Source organism: Rhineura floridana, chromosome 9, assembly GCF_030035675.1.
Source record: "Rhineura floridana isolate rRhiFlo1 chromosome 9, rRhiFlo1.hap2, whole genome shotgun sequence".
Lineage (NCBI taxonomy): Eukaryota > Metazoa > Chordata > Lepidosauria > Squamata > Rhineuridae > Rhineura > Rhineura floridana.
In genome coordinates, this window is record NC_084488.1 from 61,937,682 (window position 1) to 61,956,504 (window position 18,823).

At 40.4% G+C, this 18,823-nt stretch overlaps 1 protein-coding gene across 2 annotated transcripts in view; it reads right to left on the minus strand.

The window, feature by feature from the left end:
• FHDC1 (FH2 domain containing 1) overlaps positions 1 to 18,823 on the minus strand; it is a 60,381-nt gene that overhangs the window by 37,594 nt on the left and 3,964 nt on the right. For both annotated transcript variants that reach the window (XM_061584602.1, XM_061584603.1), the window contains exon 2: positions 8,909 to 9,508. In XM_061584602.1, coding sequence (XP_061440586.1) covers positions 8,909 to 9,382 — 474 coding nt within the window. In that variant the 5' untranslated portion in view covers positions 9,383 to 9,508. The remainder of the gene's footprint in view (positions 1 to 8,908; positions 9,509 to 18,823) is intronic.

The window sequence follows — 18,823 nt, forward strand, 5'->3', positions numbered from 1 at the left end:
CACTGCAATTCCATTGACTACTTGGTAAACCTATATTAGAAGTGACTTAAAGATGCAGTACATGTAAAGGAATCCTTTCACCAGCATTTAGAACTTTCCCCAGATGTGTTAAAAGATACCAGATCCCTATGTTAAAGGGATGGAGATTCTTCAGCACCCAGGGGCTGTGAAATAGCATGTGAAATAAATACAAGAACACAATTACCTGCACCTGTGGACGCAAACACACATACCTGGATGGGTACTAGCTGAAAGCTCATTCTCTCTTTAGTAAACATACACTTACCAGCATCCTCTTGGTGGAACTGCTTTGCACTGTGCAGTCACATCATGGAGAGGATGCAACAGGCTAGGTGGGAGAGGGAAAGGGGTCTATATCCTATACAAGCATGATTTCCCCCCACACTCTACCAGCAGATTTTTATTTACTTATTTTTGCTTACTGATCCATGCAACATGCTTCCTCACATTTTCTAAAATGTTTCTAGCAAGTATTTACCAGGAAGCCTCAGAAACTAAAAAGCATCCACCCTTTGGTAGCACTCAAAAACTGAGGAAGAGAAGCAAGGACAAAAGTTAAAACCTGTTTCAGTGTTGCTCTGTATACAATCACCTGTGCTTTTACATGTAAATGCTACATTTTTGTCACTCCTAAATCCTGTTTGGCATCCCTGACAACTATCACTTCATTCTGAGGTTTGGCTCTGTGCTTGCCTAAAGGAATGCCAGCCTATTTCTGTGTTTCATTATTCTATAGTCCTGAGACTTGTGTCTCTGGAGCCTCGTATCTTCTGACCTGAAGTCATATACAAAGATTAGTCATACAGACAACCAAGATCAACAGTTAATGATATAAAATAAAACTACATTCAATGCAATGTTGATAGTTTGTTTCTATTACAGATATTACATGGATTGTATTTTGGTTTAACCTGCAAGCTAATTTGCCAGATGTTTTCCTGCCTTTGATGCTAGCCTTGCTGGGCAGATGCACTGGACTGGTGCATTGCTCAAGCTACATTTTCCATCATGTTCCTCATTCTTGAAACTGAGCTTGAAGGCTTTCTCCAACCTCAACTTTTGCCTCTCTTCTGGTCATTATTCTCAATTCCTATAACCTGGGTGGTTCAGTTCCCATTTTTTTTAAGCTAACCAACTACTCAAATATTTCTTAGGCTTTGTATCTCCTGATATTCTTTAAGAGTCTTTGCAGGGGCGTGGGGGTGAATTGAGATTCCCATTATGAATAGAGGGAAAACTAAGAAATAACTGAGCACATCATAGCTCTTTGAATGTAAAAAAATGTGGCTTTTGAAGGAAAGACCTATGGACAGAGAACCACACTGTGTTGTTTCAAGCTCACACATCTTTATAACAATAGTCCACACTGACTTTTCAATCCAGAATAAGTGTTTTCTGTATGTATTCCTCTACGTAGGAAAAATGTGGAATTATAATCTACTTTCACATGTACGACAAACTCAGGTATGCCAAGACTCCCTTCCTCAATACTTTCAACATTTACTCTCCTTCCCTACCAACAGCCATCCATCTCACTGGCAATATCTACATTCAACAGTACATTGTGAACTCCTCTCTACTTCTGCCTATATCGCCTTTAGGACAGGGTGTGTAGATATGTATGTATATACCTATCTTCTACTTATTTCTGAACAGCACTCAGTTTTCCTAATCTTCATGGGTATAATTACTATTATATTCTATTGATTGAAAACTTCCCATTTCTGTCATCATCTGGCACAAGACAATCAAATATATATATTAAAATTGGCATTTGGCAATTCAATTCAAACTACTTTTTCAACCAATTTAAATGTTGAATGGTTTGGTAAAAGCAGATGTCGTGTCACCTTTCATATTTAGGAATCATCTTTATAAACTGGCTGGAAATCAAATAAAGTACCCCTAGAGCTATAGACAAAAATCTCAACAGAGATAAAGGTACAATTTAGAGGAAGGGGCTGCAGCTCAGCGGTAGAGCAACTGCTTCACATGCAGAAGATCATTGCTTCAGTCTTGGCATCTCCAGGTAGGGGTGAGAGAGAACCCCCCCAAAAAACCCTGGAGAGCCATTGCCAGTCACTGCAGACAATACTAGGCTAGGTAGTAAAATGGTCTGACTCAGTTTAAGGCAGATTCCTACGTTCCTAAATGAACAAAGATTCATTTATTTAGTAGATTAACTTCAAGCTTCCCTTACGAAAACACTGTGATCCCAGGAAGTAACTTTGAGTTTGTTTTCTGAAAAAAGTTATGAATAAATCATCACCACCACCACATTTGGAATTTAAAGAGGCTACCATAGGCACACCTGCACAGCTGATTCTCCCCCCTCCGTTATTCTCCCCCCACCCACCCAACCGACTGAAAAAGAGAACACATGCACACAGCTTTTCAACAAGGTCTAGAAAAAAGTCAGATGCGGCAGAATTAAAATGGATTATCTTGAATTTGGATGATTTCCCCAAAATCATCCCAGGCTATGGTCTGAAGGCACATAAGGCCAGCTCCCTGCTGAAGTTAAGCAGGGTCAGGTCTGGTCAGTGCCTGGATGGGAGACCACCTGGGAACCATATGTAAGCCACCTTAGGTTTCATGAAAAAAGAAAGGCGGGGTATAAATGTAATAAATAAATAAATAAATAAAACATCAAATTTAAGCTTACATGGGTAGACTGCACTGTAAAAATCAAAGATCCAGTGCTTGTCATCACCACAGACATTTTGACCCAAGGCAGAGATCCTCATGATTTTCACATGTACAAAAACACCAGCAAATCACAGAACACATTGATGGACACAAAGGTGACCTCAGATTTCATGATGGCTCCTACATAAGCATTATGAAGTTCCATAAGGAGCTGTGCCTTGGATCCATGTTTTTGCATCATGGTAGCACTGGAAAGCATTAGATATTTTGTGGTTCAGTTAACGGAGATAGAAGTGACCTGCAATCTGAGAGTAGGTTTTTTGGGGGTGGGGGTGGGGGTGGGATTTGAAAAGAAAGTAAAGCAATTTCAAGACTATCCATTTTACTGGATCCAACATGTATGCAAACACTATACACACATACCCCTCCCCTCTCTCTGGGATTCTATTCCCTCTCTGGACTCTAGCATTCCACTCTCCCCCCCTCCCTTCCTGGTCCCTCTCTTTTCTTCTCTTCCCCCACCCCTGAGATTGTTCTATTTCCCCTCCTATGCCCTTGGTTACCCCACTTGCTGTTCGACTGCTCTCCATGATCTTAATAGTGGGCACCAATGGTTTTCAATCAATCCCTTCTGTTCTCTAGCCCACACTGAACCAACCAAGCACACACAAGCCAGTGTCACATGCTGTAGTCAGCATGGATTGACTTTCAGTGCATCATCACAATCATGTGTCACTGCCTAGAACAGCCTTTCCCAACCGGTGTGCCTCCAGATGTTGTTGGACCACAATTCCCATCAGCCTCAGCCATTGGCAATGCTGGCTAAGGCTGATGGAAGTTGTGGTCCAACAACATCTGGAGGCACACTGGTTGGGAAAGGCTGGCCTAGAAGTTAGTGTTGCTACCAGCCATGCACTGGGAGAGACCTATGCCAGATTAGGATGGCTTTGATGGCTGTATCTTTCAGGCTAGTGACATCCTGCCGCAGCACAAAGTGAAAGACAAGTAGGGAGGGGTAGTCCTCTGACCTTCCATTGGGTTTCACAAGCACATGGACGCCACTGGGTTTCTCACTGCTTCCAAGCATTTCTGAAGCTCAGTACAACATGAGAGTCAAGATGTCACCCTTCCCTCAAGTCCTCTGTGTATCCTAGACCACTTGGAGACAAGGGTCAGGGTCATTAGCAGATGTAAAATCATGTCTGGCTGCTGAAGCTAGCTAAATTTGTGGCCGTGAGAATCCTCCTACAAACCTTTTAGCACCTTTTGATGTGCTAGTTTCAAATCTCTACTTGTGGACCTCTCTGGCAACAGCAATTTTCAGCATGGCACGCATATTACAACAGGGTAACCCCTTTCTACTCTCAATGAATTACTCATATTTTGAGGGGAAACGGTTTCTTAAAACTGAGTATCATGTCCACATGCAAAACTATTTTGAGCTTTGCAATTTATATAACAGACATACACATAATAAAATCAAAGCTGCTTCAGCCAAAGGATCACATGTTCAATTAAACTAGAACAGCCACTATAGTTCTCAACTGCACATGGCCATATGATGGTTTGATCCATTCTTCATAATGCTCTAGCCTCTTGCCCTGCACATGAGCATGCATTAGGCACTGGAAGTGTCACTACAGGTTCATTGAGTTTGATACCTTGTAGAAAAAGGGCCTGGGAATATAGGAAGAGAGAGGAAGGTTTTTAAACAACTCTAGTCTGGTCTTCTCCAACCTAGTGCTCTCCAGATGCTTTAGACTACAACTCCCATAATCTCTGATCACTGGCAATGCTGGTTGGGGCTGATGGGAGCTGTCATCCAACAACATATGGAGGGTAACAGGTTGGGAAAGGCTGCTTGGTTGACCTACACCGTGCATCATCAACTTCTGCTGCCAGTGTCTTCAGTACCCAACAACTGTTAGGGAGAGAGCTATGTTTAAATCATATGTGCCAGAAGTGTTTCCCTGCTAGCTCTGCTTGGTTATTAGGGCTGTGCATACCACCCACCCACCCTCGGATCCTGTCTGGGCTTGATTGAGTACATCACATCTTTCCTGATCCGATCTGGGATGACCCGGACCACACACTGAATAGGAGGTTTTGCACAGCCCTAAGTTTAATTAGGGCTTTAAAGATTAATTAAATATGGTTGGCATAAGGGGGTGTGGAAGCGAAGGAGACTCTCACCTGTATCTCCTCCATCACCACACTCCTGACCAGATGTTTAATCAGGGCTTTAAATCCTAATTAAGCAAGCAGTCAGGGCAAGGACCAAGGGGAGGGGGAGGTGAACAGGCGAGACCTGTGTCTGCATCTGCTTTTCCTCACTGCATATTCAATTAACCCTGATTAAACATGCAGTCAGCTGACTGCCCTCCCCCCTTTTGATAGCCCCAGATTGCTCTGGGTGGACCTGATCCAGGCTGCCTTTACCCCTTCCAGGCAGATCCTGAATTGACTATCAGCCTGATTCAGTTCAGGATCCAGGATTTGTCTGCAGCCAATGCACAGCCTACAGATGTGAAGGTTTGGATAAAAATGGAAAAATTCGGGGGGGATGACACATTTCCTCCCATTTTTCCCTATTTGTTCCCAATTTTTCAGGAAAAAAACAAAAAAAGGCTTTGGAAAAATAAACCCATGGATTTCCCCATCCCCCAACAGTTTTTTCCCAGGCCTTCGCATCTCTAGCACAGCCTTAGAATTAACGGTACATCCATCTTTATCCTTAGCCTCTGGCTGCGTTCAAATAGATCCATAGGGTAGTTGAATAGTTGAATATTTCAGATACACAGTGATGTGCAACCTACATTATGCCATGGGTCAGCTTTGCATATAACTACCTGGTCTTTGTGGCAGATTTTTAATTGGCAGGGGTTTCGTTTAACAAGACATTTTTCCACAAAATATTTTAATTTCCTCAGATCATCACATTTAGCTTTTGTGTATGTTTTATGTATATTGGTTTTCTATAGGAACAAAATTACTTCAAACCATTTTCTATGTAGCAGCATGATTTAACATTAATAAACCTAACTCTGGAATAAAGCGGTTTGAGGTTAGCTCTTAAAAATCAACAAAAAGCTACAAGAACCAGCTTCACTAGAGGTGGTGGTCAAGAACCTGAAGTAAAATTTCAAATGTACACAAAGCTATGATTAATACACTTAAGTGTACTTATACACCCAATTTCCTACCCTCCCTTTCAATCCTACCTAAGATTCATATGTGTTTAGTCATATGAACTCTTTTACCACCTTGTAACAATCTGTAGTCAGTCATGAAGGAGTTTCCAAGCAGTTTCTTTTCCTAAATGTGCTTCTAGAATCATCGGGTTCTTCTTATTTAGTTCTGTACACATTAACATATCTCTTCTGTAAACTGCTACTAACGCCCCCTCCTTGTTTTCTTCTAATTGTGTTTGCACAGTATCTTAGACACATCTCCCAAACCACATGACATTCCCCACTGACACCAATCCTAGCAGAACTTAACATTAACAATATTCTAAAAGCCTGTGTTTAGATTTAAGCATTATGATTGTGTTGAATATGCAAAAAGGTAAATGCTTAAAATGGCACAGCCCAAACATGTTAGTATATTGTAAAAACTGAAGTCACTTTATAGAGCATATGCTCATGAATACATGAATGCTTATGTCATGCACAAGGTATCAAATATTTTTTTTTAAAAAAATGCATCACATTTGATAAATGTTTACACAAGGACATTCCCACAACTATGCAGTGTTGCTTTATGGATTTAGTCTTATATATTTATAATCACCTCCTTTAAGATGCATTTGTATCATCATCATCACCACCACCACCACCACCCACCCTTCACCCCCAAGGAGGGTTACAACAATTTTATCATGCAATGCAATTCTGTTTACTCAGAAGTAAGAGCACTGAGCTCAAAGGAGCTATCTCACTAATATGTGTGTTTAGGATTGCAACCTTAATAGAGTTTAGGATGCATGACCGCAAATATGCTACCTACCAACTCTTTCTGGCTGCAATCCAACCAACTAACGTTTTGAGAGTAAGGGCACCGTGCATGTTTATGCAAAGCACTTCCTGAAAAGAAAAGCCACTTCTGACACAAATGTTTGCTTGCCTCTTTGGAAGAAGGCACTTCTGTAGAAGATGAAGGAAGCACTGCATGTATGTACTACTCAAGCTAACATGAAAATTTAGTTTGAGACTGCTTTTACTTCTACTAAACTTTTATCCACATACTTAAAACTGCCAACCTTCTCATTTCTTTAACATGGAAATATCACATAGTGTGCATCACTGAGCAGACTAGCAACACCTCAAATCTCCTGAATTAACACGTGAGGTATGTGCAAACAGATCTAACAAGTAGCCAGGACAAATAGCATAAGCAAACCACAACCATGGACTTCAGGAAAGTTCCTTGCTCCAGGAGCCGAAATCTCTTCCACTGTCTCAAGTCAAAAGAAAAAATATATATATCTGTACTACAGATCTAAGAATACAGAGCCATGAGGTCAGATAAATATCACTACTCACATATACTGGGTGACAAATAATTCAAATTTTACACAAAGAATGCTGCAAAATGAACCAACTTGTTTTCCTTATATATTTTAAGCTGCCTCAAATTAAGATGGGTATGGTACTCCTTCTCTTTAACATACAGAAGCCAACTGAACTGGCACTTGAATCTTACTTCATCACTGTTGAGAGGATAAATGTTCTCCACTACACCAGAGGCAGCATGATAGTTTGGAGGGGGGCCGACAGGGCAGAGCAGGCTGCGTAGCAAAAAACAGCTGTTTTCCAACAGAGTGGAATGGCCAGGGGAGGGAACTTAGAAGGAACAGCCAGGTGGCTGGCACTGATGCCCCCCAGCATCTGCCACCTGAAGCAGTCACTTCACTTTCCCAATGGTATGGTCTGCCCTGCAGGGGCAATCCAAAAGGGGGTAGGGGGTATAACTCCCCAAACAAGGAGCTCGGCCCCCCACCTAGTATATTTCACCCAGCTAGAAATATACTTTGCTCCCCAAACGTTTTCTCTGGTGTCCATGTCCCCCCTTTTTTCTGATGCCCTGGCTTACTGGGTGCAAGCACAGATTCATTACATGCCCCCACCTCCCAATCTCAGGCTCTTACACACTAGTCAAGCATAGAAGCAGAGCAAATGTCTGCCTCTCCCTTCCACCTCTGAGCACCTCTTTACCCAGAGAGTGAGAAAGACAGTGCAGCTCTGCCTCTCCTTTCCAGCACTGGAAGTTTGGAGGTTGAAGTGTAGAGGTGCAGAAGAACAGTAAGTCTCAGCCCCCTCCAGTTCTGAACTTTTGAGGCTTAGAACTGGAGAGAGGAGCAGGAGCTGCATTTCAGACAAGACCTTGCCCACTGGAATAGGAAAGTACTGGTGACAACAAAATTTTGGTTGGTCAGTAAAGCATATAAGGCAATGTGGCGCTAACAACAGAACTAGTGAAAGTTCTGGCCAGCACAAGTCAAGCATTTGCAAGGGTGTCTCCGCAATCATGAGAGCTAAGGACTTGTCTTTTTCATGAAAGCAGATGCATTTGAAATGTGCAGTACAACCCTGTAGCTAATATATACAGTTCCAACAAGATAAGGGCTATAATTTGCTGTGTCAATGGCTCAGTATTTCATGTTAAAAGCCACTTTTTGTGAATGTTTGGAAAAGTGTAATATTTTAAAGATAAAATATAAGTTCGTATCTTACTATTAGTTCCTTAGTCGAGGAAAACATTCTATCGGCAAAATATTTTATCTAAATTTGGTTCTCTGAATGTAGGATTTAACTTCATGGTACTGCAGTAGGAAGGAGGAACATTTTAATGCAGGTATGCCTGTAATACATGGAAAAAGTGAAGATAAAAACCTTTGTATCTACAAACCCTACAAAGTGTTCCTCTTTTTTGTATCCTGGTGATCACAAACCTTAAAGAGTATAGACAATGTCAAACTGTAAATACAATAATTCCATCTCATATTGTGAACATTTTGATAACCACCAAACACTGCTGGTGGTTATTAGAGACACTGACATCCACCATTTTGGAGTGAAGTACAGATTTAATTTCCCCCCCTGATAGGAGTATGGTTATAGCAGAAGAACAGGGAGGAAGGAAAATGAAGGTGCAAGTAATTACATAGCAACTTCTAACACATAGGATTTTCTGTAACAATAAGGAAAAATGTGATTCAGTTCATGCTCACACTTACCTCTTGTTTGGTGTCTTTGAATGACCTCCTTAAAGTTTTGCTTCTGGAATCTTGAGGTGGAGCTCCTTCTTGCTGGCCAAATAATTCCTCAATTGTCTTTGTGTCAATCTGATAATTTTGTTTAGCACCAATAGTCCAGATATTGTTTTTACCACGGACTTGTTCTTCAGGGATAGTTTTCCAGAAGAAGCTACGTATTCTCTTCTTCTTGGTCTGGTGGCCATGCCTATTTACCAACTGTGGCAGTGGAGGTCTGCTCAGTACTGGAGGTGGAGGAGGTGGAGGGGGTGGCACCACCGCTGGTGAGGAAAATCCAGCTTCTGTGGATGGACATGGTAGAGGTGGTGGTGGTGGTGGAGGCGGCGGAGGCTGCTCTTCTGGTTCTGTTGTATCTCCAATCATTAACCCAGCTTCAACTGAAATAGCTCCATTTTCTTTATCATTGACCAAGGAGACACAATTCATAACATGCATATTCAGCCCCTCTCTAGAGAGAGAGACTGACTGACTTCCTTAGATGTGCATGAACACCAAACCACATCAGAATTGTAATCTACTATTGGAGAGGCAAATTCAGGAGATCAGTCATCTCTCCGGGTCCTGCAGAAACAGAATAGGAGAGAAACACAACATTAGGAAAACTGGATACATTGTACACAGAAAGGAGCATGGTTGTAGCACCAATTTGTAGGCTGTGTACAAATAAAATGACCAATCCAGACACACCAATTACTAGCTCCACCCTATGGCTGTTTGGCTTTAGCAGGCACCCGAGTGTGCTGTTAGTAAACAGAAGCAGAAACCATTGTATGCAACCTTCATGCCCAAGGCTTATTACCCAGTATATGAGTATACAGACTAAGATTAAAGGAAGAAGCCGAGCACACCTAAAACACATCCATGAGCACAGTGTCCAATTTGCTCCCCAATTCCACTGAAATGGCTCCATTCCTGAAGTGATAAAGTGCTGTTTAAACTACACAACACCTTACCTCTTTAGTGGTAAAAATGACTAATAAAATCAAGACCCTGCAAGGGAAGGTGGCACCTCAAAGTAAGAGACAGCAACTGTAATCCACAGGGATAGACACAAAGGGTTTATTAACCAACAAGTGCCAGGACATATCTCCTTTTTTTAGAGGCATAAGCTTCAAAATACAAATATATGTGATATTAACTACATATAAAGATATATTAAAAGACATATATCCATTCCATATTCATTCTCTCTCCCTCCCTCTCCCTCCCCCCCGCCCCCTCCCTCCCCCCTCCCCCTCCCTCCCCTCCTCCCTCCCCTCCTCCCTCCTCCCTCCTCCCTCTCCCCCTCCCTCCTCCCCCTCCCTCCTCCCCCTCCCCCTCCCCCTCTCTCTTGTTTGTGTGTGTGAACATAGGACAGATACTGCCCAACACTGGTTGAAGTCAGCTTATACAAAAATTGTATTTAGACAACTAAGAAAAAATTAGAATTACTCTAGTTAGGTGGTTACTCAGGGTAACATTTGTGGGGAACAGCAAGTTTAGAATTATTTTGAACTGCGTGAATGTGTCAAGATTTCCTATTGTTTTCTAAGGAGGATGTGTATACACAGGACAATGCAGTTTTCCTACTCTTCAGTTTTTTATCCAGATTTTAAAAGCAGAAGTCTGTACCCGTCCATATTCATATGCTGGTTTTCTGAACCACTGCCTGCATAGATATTACGACTAAATACTTGAAAATTATATTTAACCAAATGAGTCTTTCAAGCTTTAGAAAATGGTTCTCTATTATAGAAAAGAAAAACTCATAGTTGTGTAGCCAGTTATGGGTATGAAGATTAAAACTGGCTATTTAAATTGAAACAAAACATAAGGTATACAAAAACAATCTTACCTATCACCTTGGTATCATAACAAATTCTAATAAACTGTCCAAATATTAGACAGACTCTGTATAGCTACATTTTATTCATTCAAAGGCCACTATTCAGAGCCATGCTCTCACAAAGCAACATATGCAAGAGTTACAGATTAAGGCACATCAGAATGGTCCACATTACTGTAATAATACAGTTTATAATTTAGAGTTATTCCCTTAGTGTAAGAAATTGGTAATTTGAAAATCTCTTAAGGTCACATGGTCTGAGCAGTTACAAAAGGCCTAGAAGTTGCTGCACATATTTTTTTGTCTTACAGACTCAGAAGAATAAAGTTGTTTCAAACCATTCTTCATTCCTCTAGTTAGACAATGCAGAATCATTACAATTACTTTGAGAAGGTTGCCAAGAATCACATAAAGCATTTTACTGGGGTTGCTAACTTGTGGCCCCTCCAGATGTTGCTGGACTATGATTTCCTTAACTATGGCCATTGGCCATGCTAGCTGGGGCTGATGGAAATTGGAGTAACACAACATCTGGAAGGCCCCAGGTTAGCCACCCCTGATTTACACTCTTAGGGAAATGCAAGTTTTTGAGGCCTGCTTAAACACCTGCACTGTAGGGGTAAAGCATAATTCAATCAGAAAGGAGTTCCATAACTGTGGGACCACCACTGAGAAGGCCCCTTCTCTCATGCTTGCCAACCTAACCAATCTTACCAGTGGGCACAAGAGCATTTAAAAGTTAAGAGGCCACCTTACTGTAGAAGCCATCATCTTAAACCCAAACTGTTAGGATTAAAGTTTTTCTAAATTGGTATAATGGTTAAAGGTCCAACTCTGGATATTGGTTTAATCAAGGATCCCGAGCAATCTTGATATATCTCAGTAGGATCGCACACCTTTTTGTGTTGTCACTGTTGATCAGGTGACAAACTGGGTAATGAAATTTAACATTAAGTGAAAAAAATTATTTGGTGAACACATTTCAATCCTTAGATTGCTATTGCAACCTTAGGGTGGGAAACGGTCATGTGCAGAGAGGAAGATGCATAGCTTAAACTCTACATATGTGCAAAGCTAATAAAATTACACAGGCAAACCTGTATGTTGAGATTGCATCATACTAGCTTAATGGGAACTTTAAAAGCTAGGACAACAACCATGTAATTGTACTGTCATCACCTAGCACGTAAAGGCAGCATTGGCAGCAACTATTTAAAGTCCTGTGTTTTTTTTTAAAAAAAACACCAGAGTGTGTAAATTATTTTCTTTTTTTAAGGAAAGTTAAACTCAATCTTCAGCCTTCACCAGTGCTTTCAGGGAAATCCAATCAAATTCAAATGATTAAGCAAAAGGATTGGATAGTCAGGGATGTGGTTCTAAACAGCATAACTGCATTACAGGAACACCACAATATTTGAAAACAGTGAACAGATACAACAGGAAAACCAATGTAGCAGAAGCTGTAGAAAGGTAACCAAAACCAAGATTAATGCAATTGTTGAGAACAGAAATTTTAGCACTCACCCTACCTGCATTCTCTAAGCATGCATTGAGAAGATCCAAAAATGAATAACAATTTGCATTAGGGATTTGCAAGCAGATGGAATGTCAGGCACAGTAATGGCAGAAAAGCTAAAAGGTGTATTTATTATTAATTTAATTTCTAAACTCCCCTTCTTCGCATGGGAGCCCAGGGTGGTTTACAGCAGAATCACATAAAATACAACCAGTTCCAAAAATAGTGAAATATAAAACTACATTTATAAGCCAAAACAATTTCCATAATATAGCAGCCAAAAAAGACTAACCTTGAGGCTCAAGATCACTATCATATCCCAAAGGAGAGCCAGAGTCGCATAGTGGTTAGAGTGAGTGGGAGACCCAGGTTCAAATCCCCACTAAGCTATGAAGCTTAGTGGGTGACCATGGGCCAGTCACAGTCTCAGTCTAACCTACCTCACAGGGTTGTTGCAAGGATAAAAATTAGGGGAACCATATATGCCACCTCAACCTTCTTCAAGGAAAGGTTGGATATACATGTAAAAATAAACAAACAAAATAAAAATCCTGAGTGAACAGATGTATCCTCAGGTGATGCCAGAAAGTTGTCAGTGAGAAGACTGAGGGGAGATATGATCGCACTCTTCAAGTACTTGAAAGATTGTCACACAGAGGAGGGCCAGAACCTCTTCTCAATCATCCCAGAGTGCAGGACACGGAATAATCGGCTCAAGTTAGAGGAAGCCAGATTTCAGCTGAACATCAGGAAACGCTTCCAAATGTTAGAGCAGTATGACAATGGAACCAATTACCTAGGGAGGTGGTGGGCTCTCCAACACTGGAGGCATTCAAGAGGCAGACAGCCAGCCAATGAAAGAGTATGCTTTAATTTGGATTCCTGCATTGAGCAGGGGGTTGGACTCGATGGCCTTATAGGCCCTTTCCAACTCTACCATTATATGATTTTAGGGGGACATAAGTTCTGTGGGAAAGGAATTCCATACATGGGGCACTGCCACAGAGAAGGCCCTGTGTTGTGTCACTATATAATAGCCAGATATGTTTCAGATACATCTGATGACCAACATGTTGACAATGCATGAGACACTAAACATCTTTTGGTTTAGAATCACGTAGATGAAGCTAACATGGCAATCAAGAGTGTGGGCCTGAAACTGCATGGCATAGGTTTACACCTTAGGTGAGCCTGTGATTTGCTGGATAACCGTCACAAAAGTCACCAAGAACCTTTCTCTTAGCTTCAATCTTCTGCTCCACAAAAGGAGAGTACTAATTATCTCTATGGTTGTTGTGAGACTAAGTGAACTGAATAAGGGCCCATTCATACTTGACCCAACAGGTTTTTGTGTTGCCACAATAAATATTATGGTGTAACTCCTAACTATGCAGTTGCAGCCATCAGTGCTCCCAGGTACATTTCTACTAGATCTTTAGAAACATGCACTCCATATGTTAGGGCAGGGGTTCCCAAACTGTGGCCCATGAGCTTCATTCAGGTGGTCTGTGGTGTGCATGATTTGTGGTAAAATACCGTATTTGATTGTATTACAATTTGAACCCTATGGATTCAATAAAAGCAATAAAATACATTAAAAAATAATATCGCATCCAATATAGCACAGTACAACAGGCAGAAAAATAATTAAGTGGTCTGCCAAGATCCTCAGCAATTTTCTAGTGGTCCATGGGAAAAAAAATTTGGGAACTACTGCGTTACAGCATTTACTACTGCAAACATCAGTACATATAGTAAATGCTTGCCACAACTGGCCCTAAGTGATTAATGATGTCATCATGGAGTCAAAGTACCTTTCCCAGCTAGAGTTTTGCTTTTATGTTTTCTCCTTTCCCTTGAAGAAAGCCATTGAATGGCTATTTTTCTCTTTATTGGTCTCCAATCTTACCATGGACAAGTATTAAGGTGAGGACATAGCAATTTATGTCAACCTACAGATGAAAGCACGATCTGTAAACCAAATGTACAATATGCTAGACTGCATCTAACTCAGTGACAGAATAATAATCATATTATGTACATATTCATTTTTTTTATTAAAAAGTTGAGTTGCTCAAAGCAGTCTTCTGGACAATCTCAGAAACATTTTTACTATATGGAAGTATGGTAATCCAGGTAAAACATGGTAGGGTGAAGTACTGAAAAAACTAAGGAATGCACAACCGCAACCTCCCCCCCCCCGCCCCGGTTGCTAGAGGTATACAAAACCAAGTTTGAAAGTAACCAAGAACCAGTCAACAGAACAGAAGTAAGATCCTTATCCTACACTTACCTAAAAATTCAGCTTCAAGATATGATGAAATAGGGAATACAATGGCTAAGAAGGGGGTTTAAAGCATATGGTGAAATTAATACCATGCTGGGCAAAAAGTAGTAGTCAAGGCATATGAGCAAAGCCTTTACAAAACTGTGCACAACAGACATATAGTAATAAAGATCATGAGCAAATCCTGAAAAATAAAAAGCTTGCAGTGGAAAGAACACTATTACGATTCTGCATTGCACAACAATGTAGCCTTTTGTTAAAAAAATACAGAAAGATTGCTAAAACTTCCTGAGCAGGGGGGGAAAAGATGTTGGATTAAAGTTAAATACAACATACACAAAAAACCCTATCATGTATATGAATGGCAGAGTGAGGTTTATTGAGGATTGCTGGGATATTAAGAAAATGAGTTTGATTCTTTAGATTATACAAGTATAATAAAGATCATATTGCTGGCATGATATGCAAAGTGAAACTTCAGAAACGTTTATAAAAACTCAGGACATTAACAGAAATTGATAATTACTCTTATTCTAGTTATTTTCAATAGCCACAACTCATATTGTCTATGGAAGGCTGCATACTCACCACATCACACATTTAAAGCACATCCCCCCACAAAGAAAACTGGAAACTGGAAAGGATACTGGGAATTATAGCTTAGTAAGGAGTAAACTATATTCCCAGGATTCTTCAGAGGCAGCAACATGCTTTAAATGTATGGTGTGTATGTAGCACAAGCTGCACAATAATTTTAAGCAATTCCCAGTCATTGCACATCAAGGATGCACATCAAGTGGTTTGTGCCCAATGGGTGAAGGATGCTAGTATTTAACAGTAAGAGGATGACCAGCTCTAATACAGGTTTTAAAGAATCATGTTGGTTTTTATGAAATTATTGCCATTATCCAAGACTGGCTTATCTGATCTACAATTGAGGAGTTCAGAAATACTTTTAGAAGTGCAACAGGTATGCTTGGCGACATGCTGCTTAATTAAGAAGACCATAAGCAATGCTTAAGAAGAAGACATCTAAGTTAGAAGACTATTTTGTTGCAACAGAAAGCACTGAATTTAAATTATCTTTTATTAGATCATCTAGTTGTAAATATGTTGAAGATGTGCATCAATAAGTAACCATTCTAAAATGCATCACACTCATGCACAACATTCACAGAAGTCCAGTAATCTCAAATTACATCTAATGTCCAAGGTAAGCATGAATGCAACCAGTTATTCCCTGTTCTATTATCAATTAAGGAAGCAGGTGATGAATGACCCAAAAGGAAGTGATTAATACATTCTTAAACTGCACTGATGGGGAGAATGAATAGACCGAAGAGGATGACAAAGGAGATTCCTGTATAATCAAGGGCAATTCTGCACAAGACAGGGAACAATCCTTCTAAGCAGCATCATAGAGCGGGAAAAACAGTGGGAAGAAACAAGAGAAATAGCCACTACTATATTTAATAACTCCACCCTTCACATCACTTCAATGCACGTTTTACCAATTTAAGTGGAAACTGTCTTCTATGTACATAAGCTTTAGGATAAAATTTTGAAAGGACCCTCTCTAAAGCCAACAATATTAAGCAGTAACTACAGGAATCCCATTTTTGGCCAGGGGCAGGGGTTGGACAGAGACAAAACGGAGAGATACTAAAGGACAACTACAAATATGGCACATCTTCCTCTCCCAAGAGCTATTCTACCATGAGTTTTTGATAGTTATTTGGGCAGTCTGCCCAATTTGTAGGAAGTTCTTTGGCAGAATCAGTTTTCTCTGCACAAAAACTATGCAATTGCCAAGTTTTTGAAATGCCAAGTTAGACTAGGAGAAAAATCACATGTGCAGATGTCCACAGCTAACCTTCTCCCCCAAAATGCACCTTCCAAGCAAGAAGCATTACAGATGATAGCAGCTTCCTTACATATGATTTGACATGCTCATATCTATAACTATATTTCACAAGCAGCTTTCTTTTACTTCAAGAACTGAACAATCTATTTTAAGACTACCACTGATGCATGTTTTATTTTTACTGTAAGCCACTTTGAGACATGTCGTGGAAAGTGGGATATAAATTCCTTAAACAAATCATGGAAAACAGTTATCAACCCACACTTGTTGTTAGCTTGTATTTTAAGAACATACCACCAGCAGTATACTACAGATGATGAATGAGACAAACAATAATTTTTTTAAAAAAAATAGTAATGTTGGTATTTACTGGGCTTTTTTTTTCCAGCCTCAACTTAATCATCCCTGCCCCAACCCAGCTTTTTATGTCACAATACTAGACATTTCATGCAAAACTAGAACTACAATAAAAATGAATTTAAGCAGACTGAGATGAAAATATGACTTCTGCATTTCAATTCTAGATTTAGTAGCCAGTTTCAAAGAGAAAGATGCATTTGTGTAGGGTTTCCCTAGTGTAACATTTCAGAGAGAAAATATTCAGTAGCCAAATTAAAACAGTATAATCCAACAAATTGGTTTCCAGAATGAAACTGAAGCATTTCACTTCAGTTCAGTTATGGGCACATTTCTTTGTCTTGCTGAAGGAAAAACACACATTTGTTTTGTTCCTTGCTGTTCTCCCTCCCCCCAACACACACACTGTTCTGTCAGTTATGCCTGCTTTAGGCAAGGGTGTACTTCGTCTTGGCATGGCATGGCAACTCAACAACTGGGAAAGGAATTAAATGGTTTTATTTTGATATGCTTATTTTACCCAAGGTCCACCTTGGGGCATATTCACCATACAGGCCCCAGCAATTAAGGAAGATGTATCAAAAACTACGCAGGACCTGAAAAACTGTTCCTTGATTTGTTTCAGCAGGTGTCTCTTACACCATAACCAAGTGCAAGAATAAAACTGGAGGCTTTTGTCACACACCTTGCTGCATGTGGGATAACCGCCTGAACAACCAGTCTGAAAGCAACTGGAGTTTCTATTCTGAGAGGTCTTTGGGTTGGTTCCCATACGACTCAGGTGTTGAGGTCGCACATGAGACGGGTTTGGTAGTGAGCCTCCCATAGGCACTGGTTCACATTAAAGGATGTGAGTGAGAGCTGTGTGGGGAGTTGTACATACCCAGGGCTCACTTTCAGAGTCTCATCATACATATTACCTACACACCTATGCTGTGCACAAGCAAATACTTGGGGCTGCTTTGCATGTAAAATGCTGATTGCAAGCACAGTGGTGCAGTTAGGTAATTTTAGACTGGACATAATGGTCTTACAATGTGGGGGCACTCATAAGATGGTAACATGTATCACTTCACTTCTTTCTATAATGTGGTAAGCTATTACATTTGGGCTCCCCTCTGGTCATCATCCTCTTTAATGGATCTTGGGACTTCTGCCCCAAAGTCCTGTCCTGATAAGGGAACTAAAACACGTTGCTGCAAGAGATGCACAAGGATGCACACACACCATACATTTAAAGCACATTAACTTTCCCCAAACAATCCTGAGTACAGTAGTTTAAGGATGCCGGAAACTGCAGCTATATGTCAAGTACCTATGATTCTTTGGAGGCAGGAGCGATGTGGTTTGACTATATAGTGTGCAAGCAGCAAAGATCCCTCTTAGCACATTATACCAAAAGTGCTATAAGAGAAAGACATGTGCAGTGGTGATGCTGAGGATATGTGAGGCCATTTTATTATCTCATAAAGATGAAACAGAAGAAAAAATCCCAAACTGCATGTTTTATTCTTTGCACTTCTAGCATCTAAAGCAAATACACCATGACTACATTTAGACATTGAGTTACAAATGGTTTCTGGGTTTCTCTGATAGTAACTACCACCAGGTATTTATAGTCAAACTGAGAAATCTCCAGAAATAAACTATAGTTTGCCTTTCTCCTGCTATTTTACATTCTCAAATAATTATGCTACAATTAACTTCATAAAACAGTCATCCCCCATCTGTTAAAAAAAAAAATCAAGGGTCTATACAGCTGTTTTCAAGATAAAAGAAGTGTAAGATGCAGAGGCCTGACCACAGGAAATGAATGTAGAACAGAACTACAAGACACACTTCTATATCAGAACTGTGATGCCTTGTGTATACCACAGGCTTTCAACTCAGTGTACAAAAGTAAGGATGACAATATTATCCATCCAAAATGGGTAAACAGAGCAATGGGTTAACAATAGCCACAGCAGCAAATGCTGCTATGTATTACCAGGAATGCAATTAACGGCACTTGGAGTCTCCCCCCTTCC